Consider the following 23,064-nt stretch of genomic DNA (forward strand, 5'->3'; position numbering starts at 1 on the left):
TTTACTTCAGTGGTGGACACTGTTAGTATCAGTATATCAATAGAAATCAAACATTTCTTGATTAGCTTTTGAAGGTTGCCCTTCTTCCTCATATCGGAGGAAGAAGGGCAACCTTCGAAAGCTAATCAAGAAATGTATTAAGTTATGTCCAATAAAAAAGGGATCATCTTATTTTCTTTTCCATGTTTTATTTTGTTTGATTTCTATTGATAACCTTAAGAGTGGACTAACACGGCTACCACACTCCTCTACTTAGTATCAGTAGAAATGTGTTACACTGTACAATAGAGAGACAGGGGGTTAGGAGTCAGAAGTCTATTCAGCTGTTGGTTAACAGACCCTTCCACCCGGCAGCTCCACAATCACAGCACTTTGGAAGACCAAATGTTTCTTAATACTGCCTCACTGAGCTTTAAATAATCTTCACAGCTTCCGCGAAGTAGCAAATCAGCAAGGTCAGGTAACTGCTCTGGACAGTAAGGGACCCTTTTACCAAGTTGCGGCAAAAGGGGGCTGGTGCTGGCATTGGCGAATGTTTTATACGCACGCCGAGGCCCCCTTCTACCGCAACTGGTACAAGGGAAATCTCGCTTTCCTACAGGAAATGGCTGGCAGCAAGTAAAGCACTTGCTGCGAGGCCATTTGGGGGGGGGGGGGGGGAGAGGCCTTACCACCACCCATTGTGGTGGCGGTAAGGGCTCATGCGTTAACCCGATTACTGCCGGGTACACTCTGGCGCTGCAAAAATAAATAAACTCTTGTAGCACTGGAAATAATGGTACTCTAGGGGTGGGAAGTACTACCAGGCTGCTGCGGTAGCCCAGCGGTATTTCCTGTATAGCGAGCGGTAAGCCCCCGTTGGGCTTACTGCCACTTAGTAAAAGGAGCCCTAAGGTTTCTGAGTTGTAAGAGGTTTGCAATGCTTTGGTTAAGACCTTTAGGCAAGGAAAATGGAGTATTTAGAAAACCAGTCAAGGAAAAACACTTTGAGATTTCTAAACTTCCCCAAATCACCGTTAGTAATACTGGTTGATTATGGTTAGAAAATATTTGAGGGAAGCTTTGTTGATGCCATCTGTAATGACACCAGCTACTGTGAGAGCTCAGCGCTTGTCCTTACCAAGATCTAAGGAAGGAGATGACCCACGTGGAACGTCTGTATCTGGGTTAAATTTGACTGAATTTTTGGAGTCATCAGTAGAAGTAGTGACCCAGATAATCCCCTTGCTTGTGACTTTTGCCTTGGAACCAGACAGGAATGTAGCTCTAAAATTGTTTTTTCCATCATATAGACCAGATGTTTTTAGGTTCCAAGATCAGAATATTTCCTGATATGTCGAAGAGTACCTAGAAGCGTTGCCAGGAATTCCTGGCACTGCGGCCTAAGGTGCAGTCTCTGGGGCTATCTTTATTTGTTACAATTTCCTTGTTTATGTTGTGTTACCTGTGAAGGTAAAATCTCATGGGCCCCATATTCAGTACTATTTAACCAGCTAACCTTTAACCGTCTATGTCGCACAACTTAGCCAGCTAAGCGTGACCCATTCAGCGTTAAACCGGCTAAGTTGAGCGGTTAAAGTAGGCCGCTTAAATAGCAGGGGTATCTTTAACCACTATTAACTTAATCCGCTATCACTGAAAATTCGCTTAGCCGGTTAACGTGCTGCGGCCAAAACTAAAACTGGATATTCAATGCCGATTGCCAGATACAGCGCCAGTGGCAGCAGCCAACTGCGCTGCCTGCAGCCAGCTGAATATTGGGGTGGGGGGGGGGGTGTTGTCTTTAGTGAATCTAAACAGTTAATAGATTTTGTGGTTTCAAAGGAAGAGTTGAGAGTGATAACATGATAGTCCCCTAGAACTGGGTTACTCTTACTGCAGGCTGACATGTCTATTTTGTCTGTTTGCCCTGTATTGTTATTAGACTTTTCCTTAAGATATTTTGTCTTTTTCTTGGTTCCATTACCTGCCAATGTGGGTGATGATTGCTTTATTGTTTTCTTTCCCTATATTTACATGATTTCAATTGCCCGCAAAACCTCACAGTTCTATGCGGGTTACATACAAAGAGTCTGGACAAACCAGGAAATACAGCGAAACGTAACCATCAATTAAACTAATACATTAATTTCCTTCCATTATTCTGAAACAAATATGTCTTAAGTAAGTGTCTAAAATCTGCAAAACTTGATGCCTGAACTATCAAGGAAGAAACCTCTTTACCTATTTTAGCAGCCTGATAAGAAATTTATATTTCTTGATTGTATATTTTTGTTTTGCTAAGAATTGCATTGTTTGATGTGATGGTATAATTGAAAGTCCATTGTTACAAAAAAGTACCTTTTGCTGTCAAGGGGCAGGAATTTTGTATTCGACTGCTAGCACTGCTTGAGGGGTTGGGCTGCTCCTGATACTCTGAAGTCAGCTTGGAGCACGTTAGAGCTTGGCCTTGTCTCCTGGAATGGCTGTTGTCCGCCAACATAGAGTGTGAAGGAGCCGGGCTCCAGCAGCCACTGGTCTGCCCAGACCGCTCGCTGCTCATTTGTCACCTGGAAATGCGCTTTCACGGATTGGCCAGCAGGGATGGAGATGCGGCGGGTGCCGACCAGCTGCCAGCGAGGGACTGGCACTGATGCCTGAGCCCAGTGGATGTAGAGCTGCACCACCTACAGGAGAAGTGTTGCATCAGAAACAGTAAGCAGGCAGACAGGGCAAACGCGGTATAGTGCGACATGAGTGGGTCTGAACCGCTCACGGCAGCACAGGCAAATTCTTGAGGCAGAGAGCAGAAATACTGTGTGTCTGCGCAAAGCTGGCAAGTGAGGTTTTATTCCATCTCACATACATACGCCAACATATATTTAACACACACACACACACACACACACGCATTAATATGCAAATTCTGAGACAAAATAAATAGGAGTAGGGATAAACCACGGGTATCCAACACGAGAGAAAACAGGCACTAGAGGTAACAAAAAAAGTCCATAATCTAATAATTCGCACCTCCAACGTTCTGAAGCTGACTCCGTGGCAGTGAAGCCATGTAGTGTTCATAGGGTTCGTAATCGCCCCGCCCTCGAGGGAACTCTGTATAGTTGCCAGGGAAAGAAACGCGACGGCAGAAGGAGAAGGGACCAACCACAGGCCTCGCACTCGCTCTCAGTGCCCCGCCCTCGGAGGGAAGGGAAGGCTGCATATAATGTTCACCCACCAGAAGTTCATTCCCTCCCTCCGAGTTCCAGGGTCGTCGTCTGTCCCCCCCTCCCTCCCAATTCCAGCGTCCCCCCTCCCTCCCTCCCAATTCTAGGGTCCCCCCTCCCTCCCAGTTCCAGGGTCGTCGTCCCTCCCTCTCTCCCTTCCAGTTCCAGGCCCCCTCCCTCCCAATTTTAAAAGTCATCCTGACTTACCTCGCACGGTAAAAAGTGTGCACGCTCGGCACTTACTTCAGTTTTCCCTTCTCTGTCTCTCAGCTCTGGTCCCGCCCTTGCGGAAACAGGAAATGAGGGCGGGACCAGAGCTGAGAGACAGAGGAGGGAAAACTGAAGTAAGTGCCGAGCCTGCACGCTTTTTACTGCTGCTGCCGGCCGCCATAACCCCGACGAGGTAAGTCAGGATGACTTTTAAAATTCAGAGGGAAGGGGCCTGGAACTGGAAGGGAGGGAGGGAGGGACAATGACCCTGGAACTCGGAGGGAGGGACGACAACCCTGGAACTGGGAAGAAGGGAGGGGGGACCCTGGAACTCGGAGGGAGAGAGGGGGGGGACCCTGGAATTGGGATGGGGGGGAAATGCTGGAACTTCCCTTAAAAACATTAATGACAGAAGGTGATTACCTTGCCAGCGCCCGTTTCATTTCAATAAGAAACGGGTTTTTTTTTACCAGTACTTTAATACAATCCAAGAAGTATGGCAGCATCAGTCAAAAAACATAACGTCGGGTCCATGCGTCGGATGGTGGACTCTATATGGCAGCTGGACAGACCACAGTTCTGCTCTATTATGACTTAATGTTTTTTGATTGATATTGCCTTACCCCTGGAATTTATTAAAGTATTATGGACTTTTTTGTTACCTCTTTTCTCTTGTGTTGGATGCCCGTGGTTCATCCCTTCTCCGATTTACTTTGCTGCTGGATGACGTAGGGTGTTTTGCTGAGACAAGCAGGCAGACCTACGCTACAGTTCTGATGATGTTTACGAGAAAAGGATGAACTCTTTCTTTAAGACACGGCTTCAATTACCTCCAACTGAACAACAGTAAATAAACTTCATCACAGGAGGGAAGGCAAAAAGAGTAACATTTCATCAGCAAAACTGATTAGAAATCCTTTGTCCTATACATGGGAGCTCTCCTGTGCTCTGTACTAACCCAAGAGACTCTTCTCGTACAAGGAAACATCTTAAGCTCTCTACTCAGTTTTGTTACTCCTCACCTCATCTCCATCTCTCTGGCCCGTGTTCTCCACTTCCACAGACACGGTGAGATTCCCACAGATGGGCACAGAGGTTTCTACTATTATTAAGTTGCTGTAGTGGAAGGTGGTGTAGGAGAGCCCGTATCCAAAGGGGTAGAGAGGGACTTGGTCACCATAGTAACGATATGTCCGACCTTCCATGGTGTAATTTTCCATTGCAGGTACCTTCATCAATGCAGAGAAAAAGTGGTTGGTCTCCAGGCACATTGCTCGGGGGCCCTTTTACTAAACCGTGTGGCCCTTGGGGTAATTTACATTTTGGCGCACGTCTGAAAAATATTTTTTATTTTCTGGAGTGTGTAACGGACGCGGGCCAAGTGGCATTTGACACATGTAGGTCATTTCTGCCCAGACTCTTCACCGCTAGGTCAATGGCTGGCTGTAATGTCTCAGACCCAAAATGGACACGCGGCAATTTTGATTTTGCTGCATGTCCATTTTCAGCAAAAAAAAAAAATGTACAGGCTCGCTAAAAAATGGATCAGCGCGTGCTCAAAACCTGCGCCTACCCTACCGCAAGCCATTTTCAGTGTCCCTTTGTAAAAGGACCCCTTGGTTAACAATAATAATAATATTAATAAGCAGTGGTATTCATTTGCATTCGTGACAGTGGACTCAAATATGCTTATTAATGAGAAGCACATTTAGTCACCTCAGGCAACACATTCCCACTGTGTGAGCTGTACAACTATGTGCAGAGGGGACGGAAAGAATATTACAGAGTTAAGAAACCCAAGGCTTAAGAAGACAGAGACACACAGTAACCCACCTGCTCTATCCCTGCTGGCCAGGTAGCAGGAAGCCTGCCGGCTGGGTTTACATTGTCCAAATCAACCAGGGTTTTGACAATAGCCATGCCCGTGGCCTGTGCTGGGAAGAAGCATTCCAAGATTGCATTCACACTCTCGCTGGCCTTGGCCCACAAGATGTCCAGCGGGCCAGCGTTGAACAAAAGTAGGACAACTGGATGACCTGCGGCTGAGGGAATGGACAGAGGGTATAGTAAGATTCATACTCAGTGAGGTAGAGTGATGCTGAATCAGCTGAGCAGGACACAGTGCGCACTATCTCCTGTCTTCTCATTAACCTACAGAAAAAAAACTTCAATAACAGCTCTGGTACTGATACCACACTACACCAGCATTGAATCCGGCACAGAAGCACAAACTGCACTGCTAATACTGAAAAAGCATCAGTACATCTGAGTACCTACAGCACTGCTTCTAAATCCAGTCCTCGAGGATACCCACAACGAATATGCATGAGATAGAGTTGCATGTAGCAAATCTCTCTCATGCATATGCATTTCGGATATCATTGAAACCAGACCCTTTGGTGGCCCTCAAGTACTGTGAGTAAAGGACATGTCATTAAAGGACTCTCTTATTGTTATTAATTTGGTTTTAGCTGACGCATTTTCACTAGTAGCTCACATTCAGGTACACTATATAGTCCCTTGAGCAGTGGTTCTTGACCCAGTTCTTAGGGGTCCACCAAGCTAGTCAGGCTTTCAGAATATCCACAATGAATATGCATGAGATAGATTTGCATGTACCACCATCTTGGTATGCAAATCTATCTCATGCGTATTCATTGTGGATATTCTGTACACCCCCACTGACTGGGTGTGCCCTGAGGACTGGGTTGAGATTGAGAACCACTGCCCTAAAGAGCTAATTTTGTAACTGACCCCCCCCCCAAACCCACTCCCCACAACTGTACACCACTACCATAGCCCTAGGGGGTGAAGTGGGGGCACCTAAGTGTGGGTACAGTGGGTTTCTGGTGGGTTTTGAAGGGCTCACATTTACCACCACAAGTGTAACAGGTAGGGGGGATGGGCCTGGGTCTGCCTGCCTGAAGTGCACTGCACCCACTAAAACTGCTCCAGGGACCTGCATACTGCTGTCATGGAGCTGGGTATGATATTTGAGGCTGGCATAGAGGCTGGAAAAAATATTTTTTTTAATTTTTTTGAGGGTGGGAGGGGGTTAGTGACCACTGGGGGAGTAAGGGGAGGTCATCCCCGATTCCCTCTGGTGGCTATCTGGTCATTTAGGGCACATTTTCGTGGCTTGGTTGTAAAAACAAAAGGACCCGGTAAAGTTGTCTAAGTGTTCGTCAGGGACGCCCTTCTTTTTTCGATTATGGGTCGAGGATGCCCATGTGTGAGGCACACCTCAGTCCCGCCTTTGCTACGCCTCCAACAAGCCCCCATGAACTTTGGTCGTCCCTGCAACGGAAAGCAGTTGAGGACGCCCAAAATCGGTTTTCGATTATGCCGATTTGGGCGACCCTGTGAGAAGGACGCCCATCTTGCGATTTGTGTCGAAAGCTGGACGTCCTTCTCTTTCGAAAATAAGCCTGAAAGTCATGAAAATACCATGAACTTACGTGAGTTCCAGCACAGGAATAAACTACAGTAAATGAATCTTGCCTTGATGAACAAAATTAATGGCATCACTCAAAACTGACAAATAAATGGCTGGAGTGAGTTTTGGAAAAGTGCTCCTCATTTGGGACTCCCTATTTGAAAGAGAAGCTGGAAGGATATTGCCCTCGGCAGCCGCTGAGCTCTAGTCATTAGGGATAAAGAATAGAAAGGTGGTAAAGATGAGTACTTGGGCTTTTCAAATCTACCTCTTCAAAAACTATATGAATAAATATCACCAAAACTCTACAACTGAACACAAAAGCTACCACTACCTTTTCCACTTCAAATCTATCTCTTCAAAAAACTCTTATGAATAACCACACGAACTATAGATGCCCTCTCCACATTGAACAACACTATTGTAATTCCACCAAAATGTAAATTATAAGCCACTTTGAACTGAAACTTGTTTCTGGATAATAGTGGGATAGAAGAATGCATAAATTAATACATACATAAATAATTCCTGATTTCTGGAGTGCCCTGACAGTGAAATGATTTCAGCTTATCTGACTGTAGGCAGGCAGCACAGACAGGGTTACTTGGAATGTTGCTTAAAATAGGTGGATAGTAAAGGTATGGGATGAGTTGGGGAGGTTATCAAGTTTTATTGATTTTATTTTTTGTTTGAAAATGAATGATTGTATAAGTAGGATTAAACTGCGTATACTTAAATGTGATGTACATTCCATCAAAAGGTAAAATGAAAGTAAGTTTTTTAATTAAATTAAGGGCGTAGCCTAAGACCCCGCTTTATTCCTTGAAGTTGTGTGATTTTTGTGGTCTGGGAGTTCAGATTATGAACACTGCAAGCCTCAGGTTGAACCTACCTGCACTGACCACATCCTTCAGTAGATCCCCCTGATGTCCCGGGAGGGAGAGGTTCCTGCGATCATTCCCTTCAGCCTCTAAGCCTGTTCCTGCAGAGAAGTGACAATTAGCTTTTTCCATGCATGAAGAATAACAGAGTCCAGGTCTCGTCATACATTCTGTAACAGTGACACAGTGCTGCCTCCTGTTCGGAGTGCAAGATACATATCTGATGCACCTCACTATCACCCTTCACATTCTGCAAACATTCCTGAGTTCCATAAATCACTGAATATCTCACATTATATGAACAGGCCCCCCTCCCTGCCCATCTTCAAATCATTGCTCAAAGCCCACCTCTTCAATGTCGCCTTCGGCACCTAACCACTACACCTCTACTCAGGAAATCTAGACTGCCCCAACTTGACATTTCGTCCTTTAGATTGTAAACTCCTTTGAGCAGGGACCTTCCTTCCTTGTTAATTTGTACAGCGCTGCGTAACCCTAGTAGCGCTCTAGAAATGTGAAGTAGTAGTAGTAGTACTTCAGGTCTGTCTTTTGGAAATTTGTTTCTTTGCATTTTTCATACTTCTATCACCAGGAAATATTATGTCAAAGTATTCCTTATAGAGTTGCTACCCTTCCCCTCATGTACCCCACTTCCCTCCTGAAACAATTAAAGGACACACTGCATAGGCAAGGGCTACCGAGCTATTTCATCCTTCCTGGTTTAATTCTCAGTCCATAGCCCAGAAGTCAACCCGAACATGCAAGTGACAGTCCCTGAGAATAGGGTGTGAGTGGTATGCTGATTTGCATTACCTGTTCCCAGGCACACAACAATGATGTCAGCAGACTGTACCACTGTCTTGACCTCAGTGGGGGAGTACTGGTCACACTTGGGGTTGCTGCACCCTGCAGCGAAGTGGATATCAGCTGGCAGGGTTTCCAGGCCCTTCCTTTCCAGAACAGAGAGATGGATGAAAAAGTCCTGACCCGAGATCAAGCCAAACACAAATTCCAGTTCTAATCTTAAATTTCACCTGTCCTGAGAAGAGCGGATTATGGTTGCGAGAAGGAACCAATAATCTCTCATCTAATCATAATTTAGTAAGTGGTGAGCCACTTTGTCAGAATGAGATGATGGAGTAGATCAGGTCTGTGAATTTCCTGCTCATATTGCTTGGGTTTAGCACTGAGATATCCCTTATACCAGAGCAACCGCTGAAATTACGTCAGAAATAGTCACACATCGCTAGACATGCTCCTGCAAATATCACCTTCAATTGAGCAGTCATTCAAAAAATATAAAGAGTAACAAAAGAAAATCTTGTATGCAGTAAGGCGCCGATGCGCTAAATCAATCCATAGAAGGACAAGACACAATGCTGAGACGGTTACGTATTTGGTGGTTCATTCACGTCAATAAAAACAGGGTATCTTCAATGTGTAATGAAGGTTTTGAATCATGATTTTTGTAATTAAAGTTTTGAATGTTAATTGGTTTATAAATTGTCATAGTTATTTTTGATAAAGTTTATATATGGGAGTGGAGGAGTGGCCTAATTGTTAAGTGTAGCAGGCTTTGATCCCAGCATACTGGGTTCAATTCCCACTGCAGCTCCTTGTGACCCTAGGCAAGTCACTTAACCCTCCATTGCCTAAAGGTACAAAAAACAAAATTGTGAGTCCCCTAGGGACAGAGATAGTAGCTGCTTATAATGGGATTGTAAGCCACATTGAACCTGACCTCTGTTTGGGATATTGTGGGATATAAATGTTATAATAAAGTAGGGACATCCTGAAAACCTTACCTAGTACAGTCAATGAATGCCAAAGGTCTGGGGGAGGGGGGAGTGTTCTCTGTTCTAAAGAGTTTCGCTATTGACAAAGCAGAAGAGAAAATCTTGTGCATTGTTTCTTCATACTATACCTGGGTGTGGAAACATATTGAGGATCAGGGACAGGCGAATAGTCCCCAAAGAGCACGTGTGCATTATCAGCAAATGGGCCAACAACCTGCAGAAAGCGGAAGAGAGGTGTATGTGATTATTCGATCCCTGAATGAGTCAGCATACTTATTGACGAATCCTAGTTCCTATCCAGCCATGGCAGTCCCACAGCCAGTCCTCTGCTATGCAATTAGAGCCCACACACGTTGGCAACATGACTAGGAGAACTGGAAGCCTTACTGCAATTCTTCTGCCAGTGACGTCTCCAAGGCTGAAGGGCAGAGTGCCCTTGAGGTTCTTCAGTAGGACAAAGCTCTGAATGGCAGCCTCCAAGGACAACGTCCTGTGTTCCTCACTCTGTACCAAGCTTTGGTCATAGGTGCTGTAAGGGTTCATGTCGGGTGGGTCAAACTCCCCCAGGCGCATTCGTGTGTAGAACAGTGGCTTCACTCGCTCCTTCACCAGCTGCAATCACAGATAGAATCAACACCCAAAGCAAACTGACCAGCACTGAACAGTGTTTGTGGCTTCCAGGTCTAGCTGGCCTCAGTGTTGGAAGATAATTTTCCACTAAAGACAAACATGTTAAATCGTCTAGTGTAAGATACTTAAAAATTAGCTTTCCGAAGAGACTTTAGATTAAAACAAATGAAATCAGATTTTCCCACTTTTCAATGGGAATGCTATTTGTTTTATTGTTTTGATTGTGTTATCTTGATAGTTGTTATTTTAAATTACAAGACTGAGTTTATTGTTTTATGATTTTTGTCTGTGATACATTTTTCATATCACTATGTGTATACTGTAAGCTACCCACCATGATTTTTAGATGTTGAGAGAGATTGAAATTATTTAACTAAATAAACGTTCTGCTATATTTTCCTCCCTTGGGTATCCTGGTGTCAAGCCATTTCCTCTTGAACCCTTAGCTCAGCAGATCCTTCTTTCTCTATTCATGCTGTTGGAACAATGTATTCAACATCTGGCACTTGGATTTACTGAAGAAAACTGAGCAATTTCCAAGAAAAAGAAACCCTGGGGACCTACAGGATTGGTCAGGGGAGCTGACTTCACATCCAATATCAAAGCAATGTGAGAAGAAAGGGTAAAGCTATGATCATATAAAAATGATTGCTCAAAGAAATGGTTTAAAGCCAGGACACCACTGGAACGTCACCAGGAGGTCATATAAAAGTGCAAACATTGTTTTCCTTTCCCTAAAAATAGATCTGGCATATTGAAATTGAAAACCAATAGTGTCCCATAAAAAAATGCTGAGAGCACGCACACCAAATTGGAGTTACCACCTAGTTACCACATGGCCCTTGCGGTAATTTCAATTTTGGCGCGCGTCCGCACTACATGCGTCTGAAAAATATTTTTTATTTTCTTGCGCACGTAACAGACGCGTGCCAAGTGGCATTTGACGTGCAAAGGTCATTACCGCCCAGATTCTTAACCACTAGGTCAATGGCTGACAGTAAGGTCTGAGACCGAAAATGGATGTGTGGCAATTTTGATTTTGCCGCACGTCCATTTTCAGCAAAAAAAAAAAAAGAGGCCTTTTTTACAGGTGTGCTAAAAAATGGATCGGTGCGCTCCCAAAACCCGCGCCTACACTACCACAAGTCATTTTTCAGTGCGCCTTTGTAAAAGGACCCCTAAGAGTTTCTGTATGAACATCATGAAATGAGGGTTGTCTATGAGTCTACATAAGGTGGCTGGTGCTACCAATCAGTCCTAATGACAGTGGTTACCTGCACACTGATGTTCCCCTCTGCTACAGCTTCCTGGATTTTCATGAAGACATTATCTGCCAGACTGAAGGACAGTTCAAGGTTGCATCCTGCAGATACTGAAGCTGGTGAGAAGAAAACAGGGTCACTGCAGCTTAAGAGCCTCTGCTTCAAAACTCATCACAAGTCCAGTGCAGACCATGCACAGTCACTTTCTGTCCCTTACTGCGTACTTCTGGCTGTCATACTAACCAATGGCTGTTTCCAGGAAGCTCTTTGTGTATTTGTGCTCCATTAAGATGAATTCTATCGCTCCTTCGTCGCTCACCACATAGCCTGGGAAACCCCACTCTGTTCGTAGAATGTCCGTCAGCAGCTTCTTGTTCATACAGGCTGGAATACCATTCACCCTAATACAGGAAAAAAATTAGATCACCCACAGAGCATGGCATGCTTCCCAGCCTTGGCAGGTCCCTAGCCAATGAAATGTAAGCAGCTAAGAAGCTTCTTACTATCCCAAGACAATATAAGCTAATAATAATAATATTTATTTGATTACATAACTTTACAACTGATCTCCAAAACATGATACAATGAAAGGTAACTAAACGTAATACCAACATATACCCACCTTTTCCTTGGCAAAGTAGTGACTTTGTCAGACATTTGCTAGCCAAGCCATAACTACTACTATTTAGCATTTCTATAGCGCTACAAGGCATACGCAGCGCTGCACAAACATAGAAGAAAGACAGTCCCTGCTCAAAGAGCTTACAATCTAATAGACAAAAAATAAAGTAAGCAAATCAAATCAATTAATGTGTACAGGAAGGAGGAGAGGAGGGTAGGTGGAGGCGAATGGTTACGAGTCAAAAGCAATGTTAAAGAGGTGGGCTTTCAGTCTAGATTTAAAGGTGGCCAAGGATGGGGCAAGACGTAGGGGCTCAGGAAGTTTATTCCAGGCGTAGGGTGCAGCGAGACAGAAGGCGCGAAGTCTGGAGTTGGCAGTGGTGGAGAAGGGAACAGATAAGAAGGATTTATCCATGGAGCGGAGTGCACGGGAAGGGGTGTAGGGATGGACGAGTGTGGAGAGATACTGGGGAGCAGCAGAGTGAGTACATTTATAGGTTAGTAGAAGAAGTTTGAACAGGATGCGAAAACGGATAGGGAGCCAGTGAAGGGTCTTGAGGAGAGGGGTAGTATGAGTAAAGCGACCCTGGCGGAAGACGAGACGGGCAGCAGAGTTTTGAACCGATTGGAGAGGGGAGAGGTGACTAAGTGGGAGGCCAGCAAGAAGCAGATTGCAGTAGTCTAAGCGAGAGGTGACAAGGGTGTGGATGAGGGTTTTGGTAGAGTGCTCGGAAAGAAAGGGGCGGATTTTACGGATGTTGTAAAGAAAGAAACGACAGGTCTTGGCGGTCTGCTGGATATGAGCAGAGAAGGAGAGAGAAGAGTCAAAGATGACCCCAAGGTTTCGAGCTGAGGAGACGGAGAATGAGAGAGCCATTAACAGAAATAGAAAACGGGGGGAGCGGGGAGGTGGGTTTGGGGGGGGGAAATGAGAAGCTCAGTTTTGGTCATAAGGGGCCAAAATCAACAAAAGCCAAGAACAGATGAGCTATGTTCTTTCTAATTATGGCTCAGACACAGCTCTCCAAGGTGGCCACAGTAGCAGCCTAAGAAAGCAAACAATGACATGATGTTGTCACTGAATCTAAGTCCCAAGTGCTGTAGTGCCCACAGAAGCCAGCACTGCCACTCCTGTTCCACAGTGCTTCTCCCATCTAGCACTGCTATCAAGACCTGGACTGCCTGCAGCTAGGTTTTGGCTTTTGTTCTTACGAGAAATCTGTAATCTTGTCTTCGGAATACAGCAGAACATGGGGCATAATTGCCTGAGGTGTGCTGTCCTCAGCCAAGGATCCTCCCTACCTGTTGTAGCTGCACATTATACTGTAGGTCCCAGCTCGGACACAGGCCTGGAACTGTGGGAGGAAGGTCATTCTCCAATCCCTCTCCTCAACCTGCAGGCACAGGAACGGCAGATCTTCACTCTGTACCATGTACCAAGCACTCATACGTTCAGTGCACACGGTCAACACATACACATCAAACACTCACACAGTCAGCAAGACTGGGCAGAATAGAAAGTTTGGCAATAAACATAAAAATAAGCAATCATTTACTCAAAGTCTTCAAATGAAACAAGATACCATACAGATTGAACTTGTGTTGAAAAATCACTTACATGAAAGATCCCTAATTGCAAAGCAAAAAACCAGGGATAATACTTTATTATTGCTATTTATGAGAGTTGAGGGATCCATCGGAGCTTGAGAAAAGCTTTATTTTGAGCTAAGCTATCCTAAGATTGAGGACTTACTACTACTACTACTATTTAACATTTCTAAAGCGCTACTAGGGTTACGCAGCGCTGTACAATTTAACATAGAAGGGCAGTCCCTGCTCAAAGAGCTTATAATCTAATGGACAAATGTACAGTCAGTCAAGTAGGGGCAGTCAAATTGGGGCAGTCTAGATTTCCTGAAAGGTATAAAGGTTAGGTGCCGAAAGCAACATTGAAGAGGTGGGCTTTGAGCAAGGATTTGAAGATGGGTAGGGAGGAGGCTTGGCGTAGGGGCTCAGGAAGTTTATTCCAAGCATAGGGTGAGGTGAGGCAGAATGGGCGGAGTCTGGAGTTTGCAGTGGTGGAGAAGGGTACTGAGAGGAGGGATTATTTTGAGCTAAGCTATTCTAAGATTGAGGACTTATGGTTTTGTCTCTCTGTCTCGCTCTCTCTTTTTCTCCATTAACTCTTTAGATGTCCCCTATGGTTGCTGAAGCTCTTACCTTGGCATCAAAGCTGAATCTGGATACAGGTATATTCTCAGGCCCACCATGGACATCGAAATGTTTGCAACCAGCATTTGCTTTGATGTATCGAGGGTGATCTCCCTGAAGTCCCTTTACAAAGGCTGTTGAAAGAGCTCCACTCAAGAAAGGGTCCTCACCAAAGGTCTCCTTAGAAGAAAGCAGACAGAAGTTCTTGAGGAATTTGGATAACCAAATGCCACAGAACTGATACCTCCAGATACTTATCTATAAGCACTACCTGGTTCCTCCCCCAGAGTGGATGTCTCATGATGTTTATGACAGGGCTGAAGCAGCTCAGGCCAGTGTGGTCATCATAGTTACCAATGGATATGAAGTAGTTGTGTTTTGCTCGGACCTCTGTTGCTGTGGCATTGGCAACACGGTAGATCAGGTCAGTGCTGGAAGAAAGAGAAAGAGAGTGAAAACTGGGACAGGTCAAATATAACAAGGGAGGAGAGACAGAAATGCTGCTTTAGCCGTGGAGTCTGTATCCAAGGACACGTAGCTACATGGTACTGAGGATTGAAATTTCAGCATGCACGTAATACACAATTCATCTCTTTCTAAGGCAGTTTACATACTGTAATTAAACTCGGTTATTGACTGAAGAGAAAAGGTCAGGAGAAATCTGTATGAATACATCAATGATGCTGAGGTTTTTAAAAATATATATTTAGAACATCAGAAGCCCTCTGCAGAGCTCTGATCAAATGGTGAACCAATGCCATGAGCAGACAAAATGCCCCTCATGCCCATTTCCATTGGCACAACTCCCAAATGATAACAAAGGCCTACAGAGGTTGGCTCCTGCCAACCTTGCATTTCTAGATCATTGGGTTCTGATCTGAAGAAGAAGGGTTACCTTCAAAAGCTAATCAAAAATGTATTAAATTAGTCTAATAAAAAAGGTATCATCTTATTTTCTTTTCAATGTTTTGTTTTATTTCTATTTATTACCTAGATCATTGGAATATTTATGATTGCCATTGCTGGATGAGATTCAACCATGAGGCAGAAAACTGTTGTAGCCTACAGGTCATTGTAGTAGGCCCAGTGTCAGCTTACGGATCCATGTGCAGAGACTCACCTCAGGGCCTCATTTGCATAAATCAGTAGGGACTAAAAAGTAGGGCCAAAAAGAGGGCCATGTGCGAAAAACACAGTCACTCATTGGTAAGGGCTGGCCTTGAACAGGTCAACGCGATGCTCCCACAAAGACAAGAACACAGAAGATACAGTACCTGAAGGAAGCTGCTAGCCCTAGAGCTTGTGGGAATGATGTTGCCCATCCTGGGGCACCTACGTCTCCCCTCAGACACTCCGTGTTCCAGGAATAGGGTTTTATACCTAGCCGCTGAATGGGAGGGGCAGGACCATTCTTTTTTGCACCTCCTCTGGCCATCTGTGAATTTAAGAACTTTATTTATTAACAGTTCTTTCTTCTGGGGCTTGGAGGACAGAGCAGTGGCTTGTATTGTGACTACATAGCGCTTTTTGTGATACATCAGAGCTAGGTTATTGATCATTAATATTATTTGTTCCTGACACTTGTACAAGAGGTACCGTGCATTTTCAATCCAATGATTCCAAGCCCTTTTGAAAATGCTTTGAATGTACACATAGCAGAATTACGGTAGTTCTGATACGTGTGATTTTTCAGAGCTGCTTCCTTGCTTTCTATGATATGTAGTTTGACTTTTCTCCAACTTTGCAAAATTATAAAGTTTCAAAATGTACAATCTTTAAAATCAACAATGAAAGGGAAAAGAAAAAGAAGAGGAAATTAATAATCTAGTACATTCAACTTAAAGAGGAAGGGACAGTGATCTCCAGTATGTGGCTGGTGAGGAGATTCACCACCAGAACAAGAAGTGATGAGAAGAGGTTGGGGGGTGGGGGTTGTATGTGTGTAAGTCTCTATCGGGGGTATATAAAATCTAAAACCCTACAGTGGAAATGCAACCACCTGTGTTCTATCCTGGATAATAGTCCACCGGGAGGTCCAATTTTCCTGTACTCTTTTGTATTATTTCTTAGAAATGCTGTGATTTCTTGTTGTTTCTGCTGTGGAATAAATACAGTTACCGATGCAACACCCATTTAAGCTGGCAGGGGGTAGGGAGGCACCTGCTTACCTGAAGAACCATTTCTTCCAGGGTCAGTCTGTTAACCAGATCATTAACTCTGTCATTCCAGGGTAGTGAGGGGTCCATGAACGGGTATTCCTGTCCAGAGGACACCATGGCATTCAGAAAGAGAAGAACCACCGCAAGTATTCGGTAATGCATCCTGGATCCTTTAACCTCCAATGACCCGCTGCAAACTGTAGAGATACAGAAGAAAAACAAGTGGAAAGCAGTGTGCCTGGATGAGGAAAGCCACCAACACCTGATGGTCAGTGTGAAACCCTAAGTGAAGTGGAGGAGTAGCCTAGTGTAGTGGAACATGGAATGTTGCTACTATTTGAGATTCTACATGGAATGTTGCCACTATTTGAGATTCTACATGGAACGTTGCTAGTGGAGGAGTAGCCTAGTGGTTAGTGCAGTGGAACATGGAATGTTGCTACTATTTAAGATTCTACATGGAATGTTGCCACTATTTGAGATTCTGGAATGTTGCTATTATTTGAGATTCTACATGGAATGTTGCTAGTAGAGGAGTAGTCTAGTGGTTAGTGCAGTGTAACATGGAATGTTGCTACTATTTAAGATGCTACATGGAATGTTGCCACTATTTGAGATTCTGGAATGTTGCTATTATTTGAGATTCTACATGGAATGTTGCTAGTGGAGGAGTAGCCTAGTGGTTAGTGCAGTGGACTTTGATCCTGGTGAACTAGGCTTGATTCCCACTGCAGCTCCTTGTCACTCTGGGCAAATCACTTAACCCTCCATTTCCCTAGGTACAAATAAGGACCTGTATATACTATGTAAACCACTTTCAATGTAGTTGCAAAAACCACAGAAAGGCAGTGTATCAAGTCCCATTAACAAGATTCCAGGCACAATCTCAAAGAGTAGCAACATTCTATGTAGAACCCCAAAGAATAGCAAGATTCCATAATCTCAGCCTAGTGGTTAGTGCAATGGACTTTGATCCTGGAGAACTGAGTTCAATTCCCACTGCAGCTCCTTGTGGCTCTGGGCAAGTCACTTAACCCTTCACTGCCCCAGGTACAAATAAGTACCTGTATGTACTATGTAAACCGCTTTGAATGTAGTTGCAAAAACCACAGAAAGGCAGTGTATCAAGTCCCATTAACAAGACTCCAGGCACAATCTCAAAGAGTAGCAACATTCCATGTAGAACCCCAAAGAATAGCAAGATTCCATAATCCCAGCCTAGTGGTTAGTGCAGCAGACTTTGATCCTGGGGAACTGGGTTCAGTTCCCACTGTAGCTCCTTGTGACTCTGGACAAGTCACTTAACCCTCAATTGCCCCAGGTACAAAATACGTACCTGCACATAATACGTAAACCTCTTTGATCGTAACCACAGAAAGGCACTATATCAAGTCCCATCCCCTTTCCCTTTCATAAGTGATGGTAAAAAGAAGCAGATTCAAATCTGGAGTATTTTCTTCAAATCTTTATTTTCTGTGAAGTCTAAAATAAAACAAGCAGTGCTGTCGGAATTATTACTGCTTGTATGAACATAAGAACAAAAGAATAGCCGTATTGGGTCAGACCACTGGCCCATCTAGCCCAGTATCCTGCTTCCAACAGTGGCCAATCTATGTCACAAGTACCTGGCAGAAACCCAAATAATAGCAATATTCCATGCTACCAATCTCGGAGCAAGTAGTGGCTTCCCCCATGTCCATCTCAATAACAGAATATGGAATTTTCCTCCAAGAACTTGAGCAAACCTTTTTTAAACGCAGATAGGTTAATTGCTGTGTGAAGTCTGCCATCATTTGGAGAGAGCTGCTCTGGCCTTGTTGGTGAGGTGACTTTTAAGCACCACTTGGCATCATTTAGCCCCGACTCAGCCCTTGCGTGGGCGAAACACAGCCAGTGTCAGACTTGTTTTATTTTAGACTTCACAGAGAATAAGGATTTGAAGAAAATAGTCCTGATTTTGCAGGTCGTCTGCCCTGTTGTTTCCTTAAACCTAAGCGATGGCATCAGCATCTCAATGTATTTATAAAGTCAGTGGCGCTGTCCATTTAAAGTTGGACCTGCTATTTCACAGGCCTAATTTTAAATCTATAACTTGTTAATTTAGGAGGTAATCTTATGACTGTGCACTTGTAAAGAGATGCTTAGAGGTCACCTAAGAGCTGTTCTTTAAAATAACACAGGCACCCACTTTCCCGTAGAGAAAACCAGCGTAACAGGTGGAGGTGGCGTAAAGTGTGCAAAGTTAAACGCTAGAGATACACAAGTAACTTCTAGAACACTAGACGCTTTAAGGGAATCTATAAAACAGGCAAAAGAGAACAATATCCCCCAAATTCTACATTGTGGAGGAGTGGCCTAGTGGTTAGGGTGGTGGACTTTGGTCCTGGGGAACTGAGTTCGATTCCCACTTCAGGCACAGGCAGCTCCTTGTGACTCTGGGCAAGTCACTTAACCCTCCATTGCCCCATGTAAGCCGCATTGAGCCTGCCATGAGTGGGAAAGCGCGAGGTACAAATGTAACAAAAATAAAATAGATACTATTGGAGATTCTACATGGAATGTTGCTACTCTTGGAGATTCTACATGGAATGTTGCTAGTGGAATAGCAACATTCCATGTAGAATCTCAAATAGTAGCAACAGTGGAGGAGTGGCCTAGTGGTTAGGGTGGTGGACTTTGGTCCTGGGGAACTGAGTTCAATTCCCACTCAGGCACAGGCAGCTCCTTGTGACTCTGGGCAAGTCACTTAACCCTCCATTGCCCCATGTAAGCCGCATTGAGCCTGCCATGAGTGGGAAAAGCGCGGGGTACAAATGTAACAAAAAATAATATGGTGCCCATATTGCGCAGGAAAAAATGATTAATGAGCCAATTAACATCGATAACTGGATGCTAACAACCATTTATTGAGGTTAATTGGCATTCATTAATATGTGCGCAGGCATTCTTTAGAGCTTGATGCCTAACCCGACTAGCGCGTAACTCAAAAGGGGGTGTGGCTATGGGCAGAATTATAGAATTTGGCCTCCACGCGCCTAACTTGGCCGCCAGCACTTACACCCGGTTTCAGCAGGCAGAAGTCTGGTGCCTAAAGTTAGGTACAAAATGGCGCCAAGCGCAATTCTATAAAGGGAACACGCCCTTAATATAATCACGCTTAGCGTTCATTTTTTTTTCAGTGCCAAATTTTGAGCGCCATTTACTGAATCCAGGCCCTATGTGTCAACTGTGCACATGAAGTTATGGAATCAGAGTGCTGACGTGTGATTGACGTCACTAATTGGGACTTTCGTGCTACCGCAATGCCCTTTTCTTGTGGTCTTCCCCAGCCATATTTGAGGGCTTTGCAGGTAATCCAAAATTCTGCTGCTCTTGTAATTGCAGGAATGAGTAAGCTGGATCATATTACTCCCCAGCTTAGCAAACTTCATTGACTTCCTAGTGCCATGATGGCGAACCTATGACACGCGTGTCAGCACTGACATGCGTAGCCATTTTGGATGACACGCGGGTTGAAAGCTGGCAGCAAACAGAACCCAGCCTACCTGCTCTTACTGCCAGGGCCGGTCTTAGGCAGGGGCGACAGGGGCGTTGGTGGTCTTATCGCAGCTCCAGAACCCCCCTCCGAGTCGGAACCCCCCTGCTCCACCCCACCTCGCAGCCTTGGTAACCAGCAGTCCTCTTCGTCAGAATCATCCAATTAGGAGTGCCCTTTTAGGCACCAGACAGGCTCCCTACAACCAATCACAGCTCACTGCAGTTGTAGCTCAGCCAGGTGAAAAAACTGCCTGAGGCTCGAGGCAATTGTGATTAAATGTCGAACCTGAGTGCTGAGTGCGAGTAACCCAGGCAGCTGCTGCTCTCTTCAGACAAATAAAGTCGGGTCAGCGGCTGCTTTCTTCCTCTCTGTGATCCTGTTGCAGCCTTAGCTCAGCTGTGCTTGGACACTGACTGCTGCTCCTGCTCCTGCTCCACACTTGTTTGGGAAGTTCCTAAAAATACCGGTCCAGCTAAGAAATCACTTTTCATTGCTTTTATAATGCTCCTTTCACTACTTGTTTGTAGCAATTTGTTATGAGAGAGGGAAAACAAAAAGGGAGAATAAATCATGGGTGCCGTTTCCCGCCATTAGAAATAGCGGCAGGTAAGTTAAATAATTAGTTTTTGGTTTATTAAATACAGTTATATATTACAATTATACGTTTTTGTTATTTAAACTATAAATATCGCGAAATTATGTTTTTTTTTTCTCGAAGTGACACACCACCCGAGTTATGCTCGGTTTTTTAGCGAATTTTGACACACCAAGCTCAAAAGGTTGCCCATCACTGTCCTAGTGCCTGGCAAATTAAGTTTAAAATGCTTCTATTGCTATTTAAAGTCAAATGATGCCCCGTTAGTTATTTCAAAGGGCTTAAAAGTTTATCATCCTGCTAGAAATCTAAGGTCACAAGGAAAGTTGCTTATTAGATGTTCCCTCATTCCATCAAGTTCGACTAGAGAAAGATTGCTCATGGATGCTTTTTTTTATAGTAGGTCTTCTAGGATTACGACAATAATCTCTCCTTCTTCATGAAACAATTGAAAACCCACTTATTTCACGAGGCAGTTTGTTGAAAGTTTCGATCAAATAATGTTGACAGGCAAATGAACTGTGCTTTTGCACAGAATGCTAGTTTTGTAGCGGCAGTGAGAAGTTATTTACTTAAGTTTTCTTTCCTCCTCCAAACTGACTACCTGTTCCTCTGATCCTATTCCCACCCATCTGCTCAGCACTATCTCCCCCTACTGTCATCCTCAATCTTTCCCTTTCCACTGCAACGGTTCCTGATGCCGTCAGACATGCTGTAGTTGCACCCACTCCTCAAAAAACCTTCGTTGCACCCTACCTGCCCTTCCAAATAAACGTTTTACCATCTGTTCCTGGACAGTCTGGTCTATTTCCCACTTCCTTTTCCTGTCTGCCCACCGTGTTATAGAATACATCTAGAAAGTTAAGCGTATTAATTCTAATTAAAGCCAATTAGTGCTGCTAAGCAGTGCCGTAGCGAGGGTGCCTGACACCCGGGGCGGGTCGCCGCTACGCACCCCCCCCGGGTGCAGGGCACGGCGCCCCCCCTCCAGAGTGCACCCCCCCCCGAAACGCACCCTACCTTTCAGCGGGGGGCAGGCGGGAGGGCCGATCCGCCCCCAGTGCACGTCACTGGGAGCTGCATCGGCTCTGCTGCTTCCCTGCTTTCTCTGCCCCGGAACAGGAAGTAACCTGTTCCGGGGCAGAAAGAGCAGGGAACCAGTGAGCTGACCCCCCCCCCCCCCCCCCCCCCCAGCGCTTGCACCCGGGGCGGACCGCCCCACCGCCCCCCCCTTCCTACGCCACTGCCGCTAAGTACCAATTATCAGCACTGATTGGCTTGTTAATAAATTAAGTTGCGTGCACAATTTGACCATGCGGCCAAATTAGCGCACAGAACTTAAAGCGCGATAAATAGAATTTGGAGGTTAGTGTAATTACTAGAGCCTAACTGCAGATGCAGAAATGCCCTGCTTGCGCTAGAATTCTATAATCGCACCTTGGCACCAGGATGATCAGTTGCCAGGGCTGAGGCTAAGGTGGTTCCCAGAAATGTGGGTTTATTTTTAAGCATTATTAAATGATGAAATGCAATTCAGTGGAACCCCACCCCTCTTTCCCTCTCTCTCCCCCTCATTGTATAGATAAGATTGCCAGGGACCCTGGTTTTCTTATTCGTTAGGGAGCTGGTGCCACCTGCTGGTATTGTGGGGCAATTTCGATCCAGGACAGGAACCTTATAGAGCACATTTACAGAAGATACTGATGAGGTACAAACATGCATCAGGAGAGAGAAAATCATGCCAAGCTAATCAATGCTCTTATCAGGGGTGCTTGTCCAAGTTTTCAGAGTGCAGTGCACCATGCAGATTTCACACACAGGCGCCAGACCCTCTGATTCCGGGCACAGCACTTTGTTTTTCTTCCTGAATAAGTTACAGAAACAAATCCCACAGATTTCTGCCTTCCTGCCTGCTTCTCCCCTGCCCTGCCTTCTGATCTTCCCTGAAACACCAAATGACTTACTCTTGCTGACCTGGCCACAGAGGTCTCTCACCACAGAACTGACCAGGATACTGGGCAGGATTTTGTCTAAGCAGTATGTACAATACCAGGAAATTCACCCCAATAAAAAGCCCTTAACATCTACCAGGGTGTAGAGAAAAGGCTGCACCCTCATTTCTAACCCATTTAAAAGGGATCCTGCACCTCTAGAGAAGATTCTGGGGAAGCAGTTCCTAATACCTTGTGATCCCGGACGTTTCCTCTCTTCCTGCACAGTTTCCATTTTTAGACAACACTGACAGGGATGCTGGGAGCTGTAGTTTTTCTTTGTTTTTAGATGTTAAGATTGTTGGAACATGTTGATTTCCTTTTTTGTTTCTTTTTCACTGATTTTCTTTATTTCATTTTATTTTCAGAATATATCATTTGTTGGCTTTTAGGTCATGAGAACATGTGGGCTTTACTAACGTCGGGACTTGCGCTCGCCAGAACATTTTTCGTGCACATATAACATTAAGGGGCCTTTTTACTAAGCTGCATTAAAATGTGGCTGATGCTTCTGTTAGCATGTGGGTT

The 23,064-nt window shown here is 44.7% G+C and overlaps 1 protein-coding gene across 2 annotated transcripts; it reads right to left on the reverse strand.

Moving 5' to 3' along the window:
- Positions 1–829: 829 nt before the first annotated feature.
- On the reverse strand, positions 830–22,771 carry LOC115479922 (xylan 1,4-beta-xylosidase-like). Of its 2 annotated transcripts, none has more exons than XM_030218254.1 (15): positions 22,729–22,771; positions 16,422–16,609; positions 15,528–15,688; positions 14,525–14,684; positions 14,263–14,433; positions 13,345–13,436; positions 11,665–11,822; positions 11,434–11,537; positions 9,917–10,141; positions 9,658–9,743; positions 8,547–8,683; positions 7,745–7,828; positions 5,250–5,458; positions 4,439–4,645; positions 830–2,666 (listed from the first exon to the last, which is right to left on the reverse strand). In XM_030218254.1, exons 1-15 carry the CDS (start codon positions 22,769–22,771, stop codon positions 2,379–2,381), a joined length of 2,313 nt encoding a protein of 770 aa, XP_030074114.1. In that variant the 3' UTR covers positions 830–2,378. The 2 variants fall into 2 exon arrangements, with proteins under 2 accessions (XP_030074114.1, XP_030074113.1); XM_030218253.1 differs by having other exon boundaries at positions 7,745–7,834.
- Between the last annotated feature and the right edge of the window lie 293 nt (positions 22,772–23,064).

This window comes from Microcaecilia unicolor, chromosome 11 (assembly GCF_901765095.1).
Source record: "Microcaecilia unicolor chromosome 11, aMicUni1.1, whole genome shotgun sequence".
Taxonomy (NCBI): domain Eukaryota; kingdom Metazoa; phylum Chordata; class Amphibia; order Gymnophiona; family Siphonopidae; genus Microcaecilia; species Microcaecilia unicolor.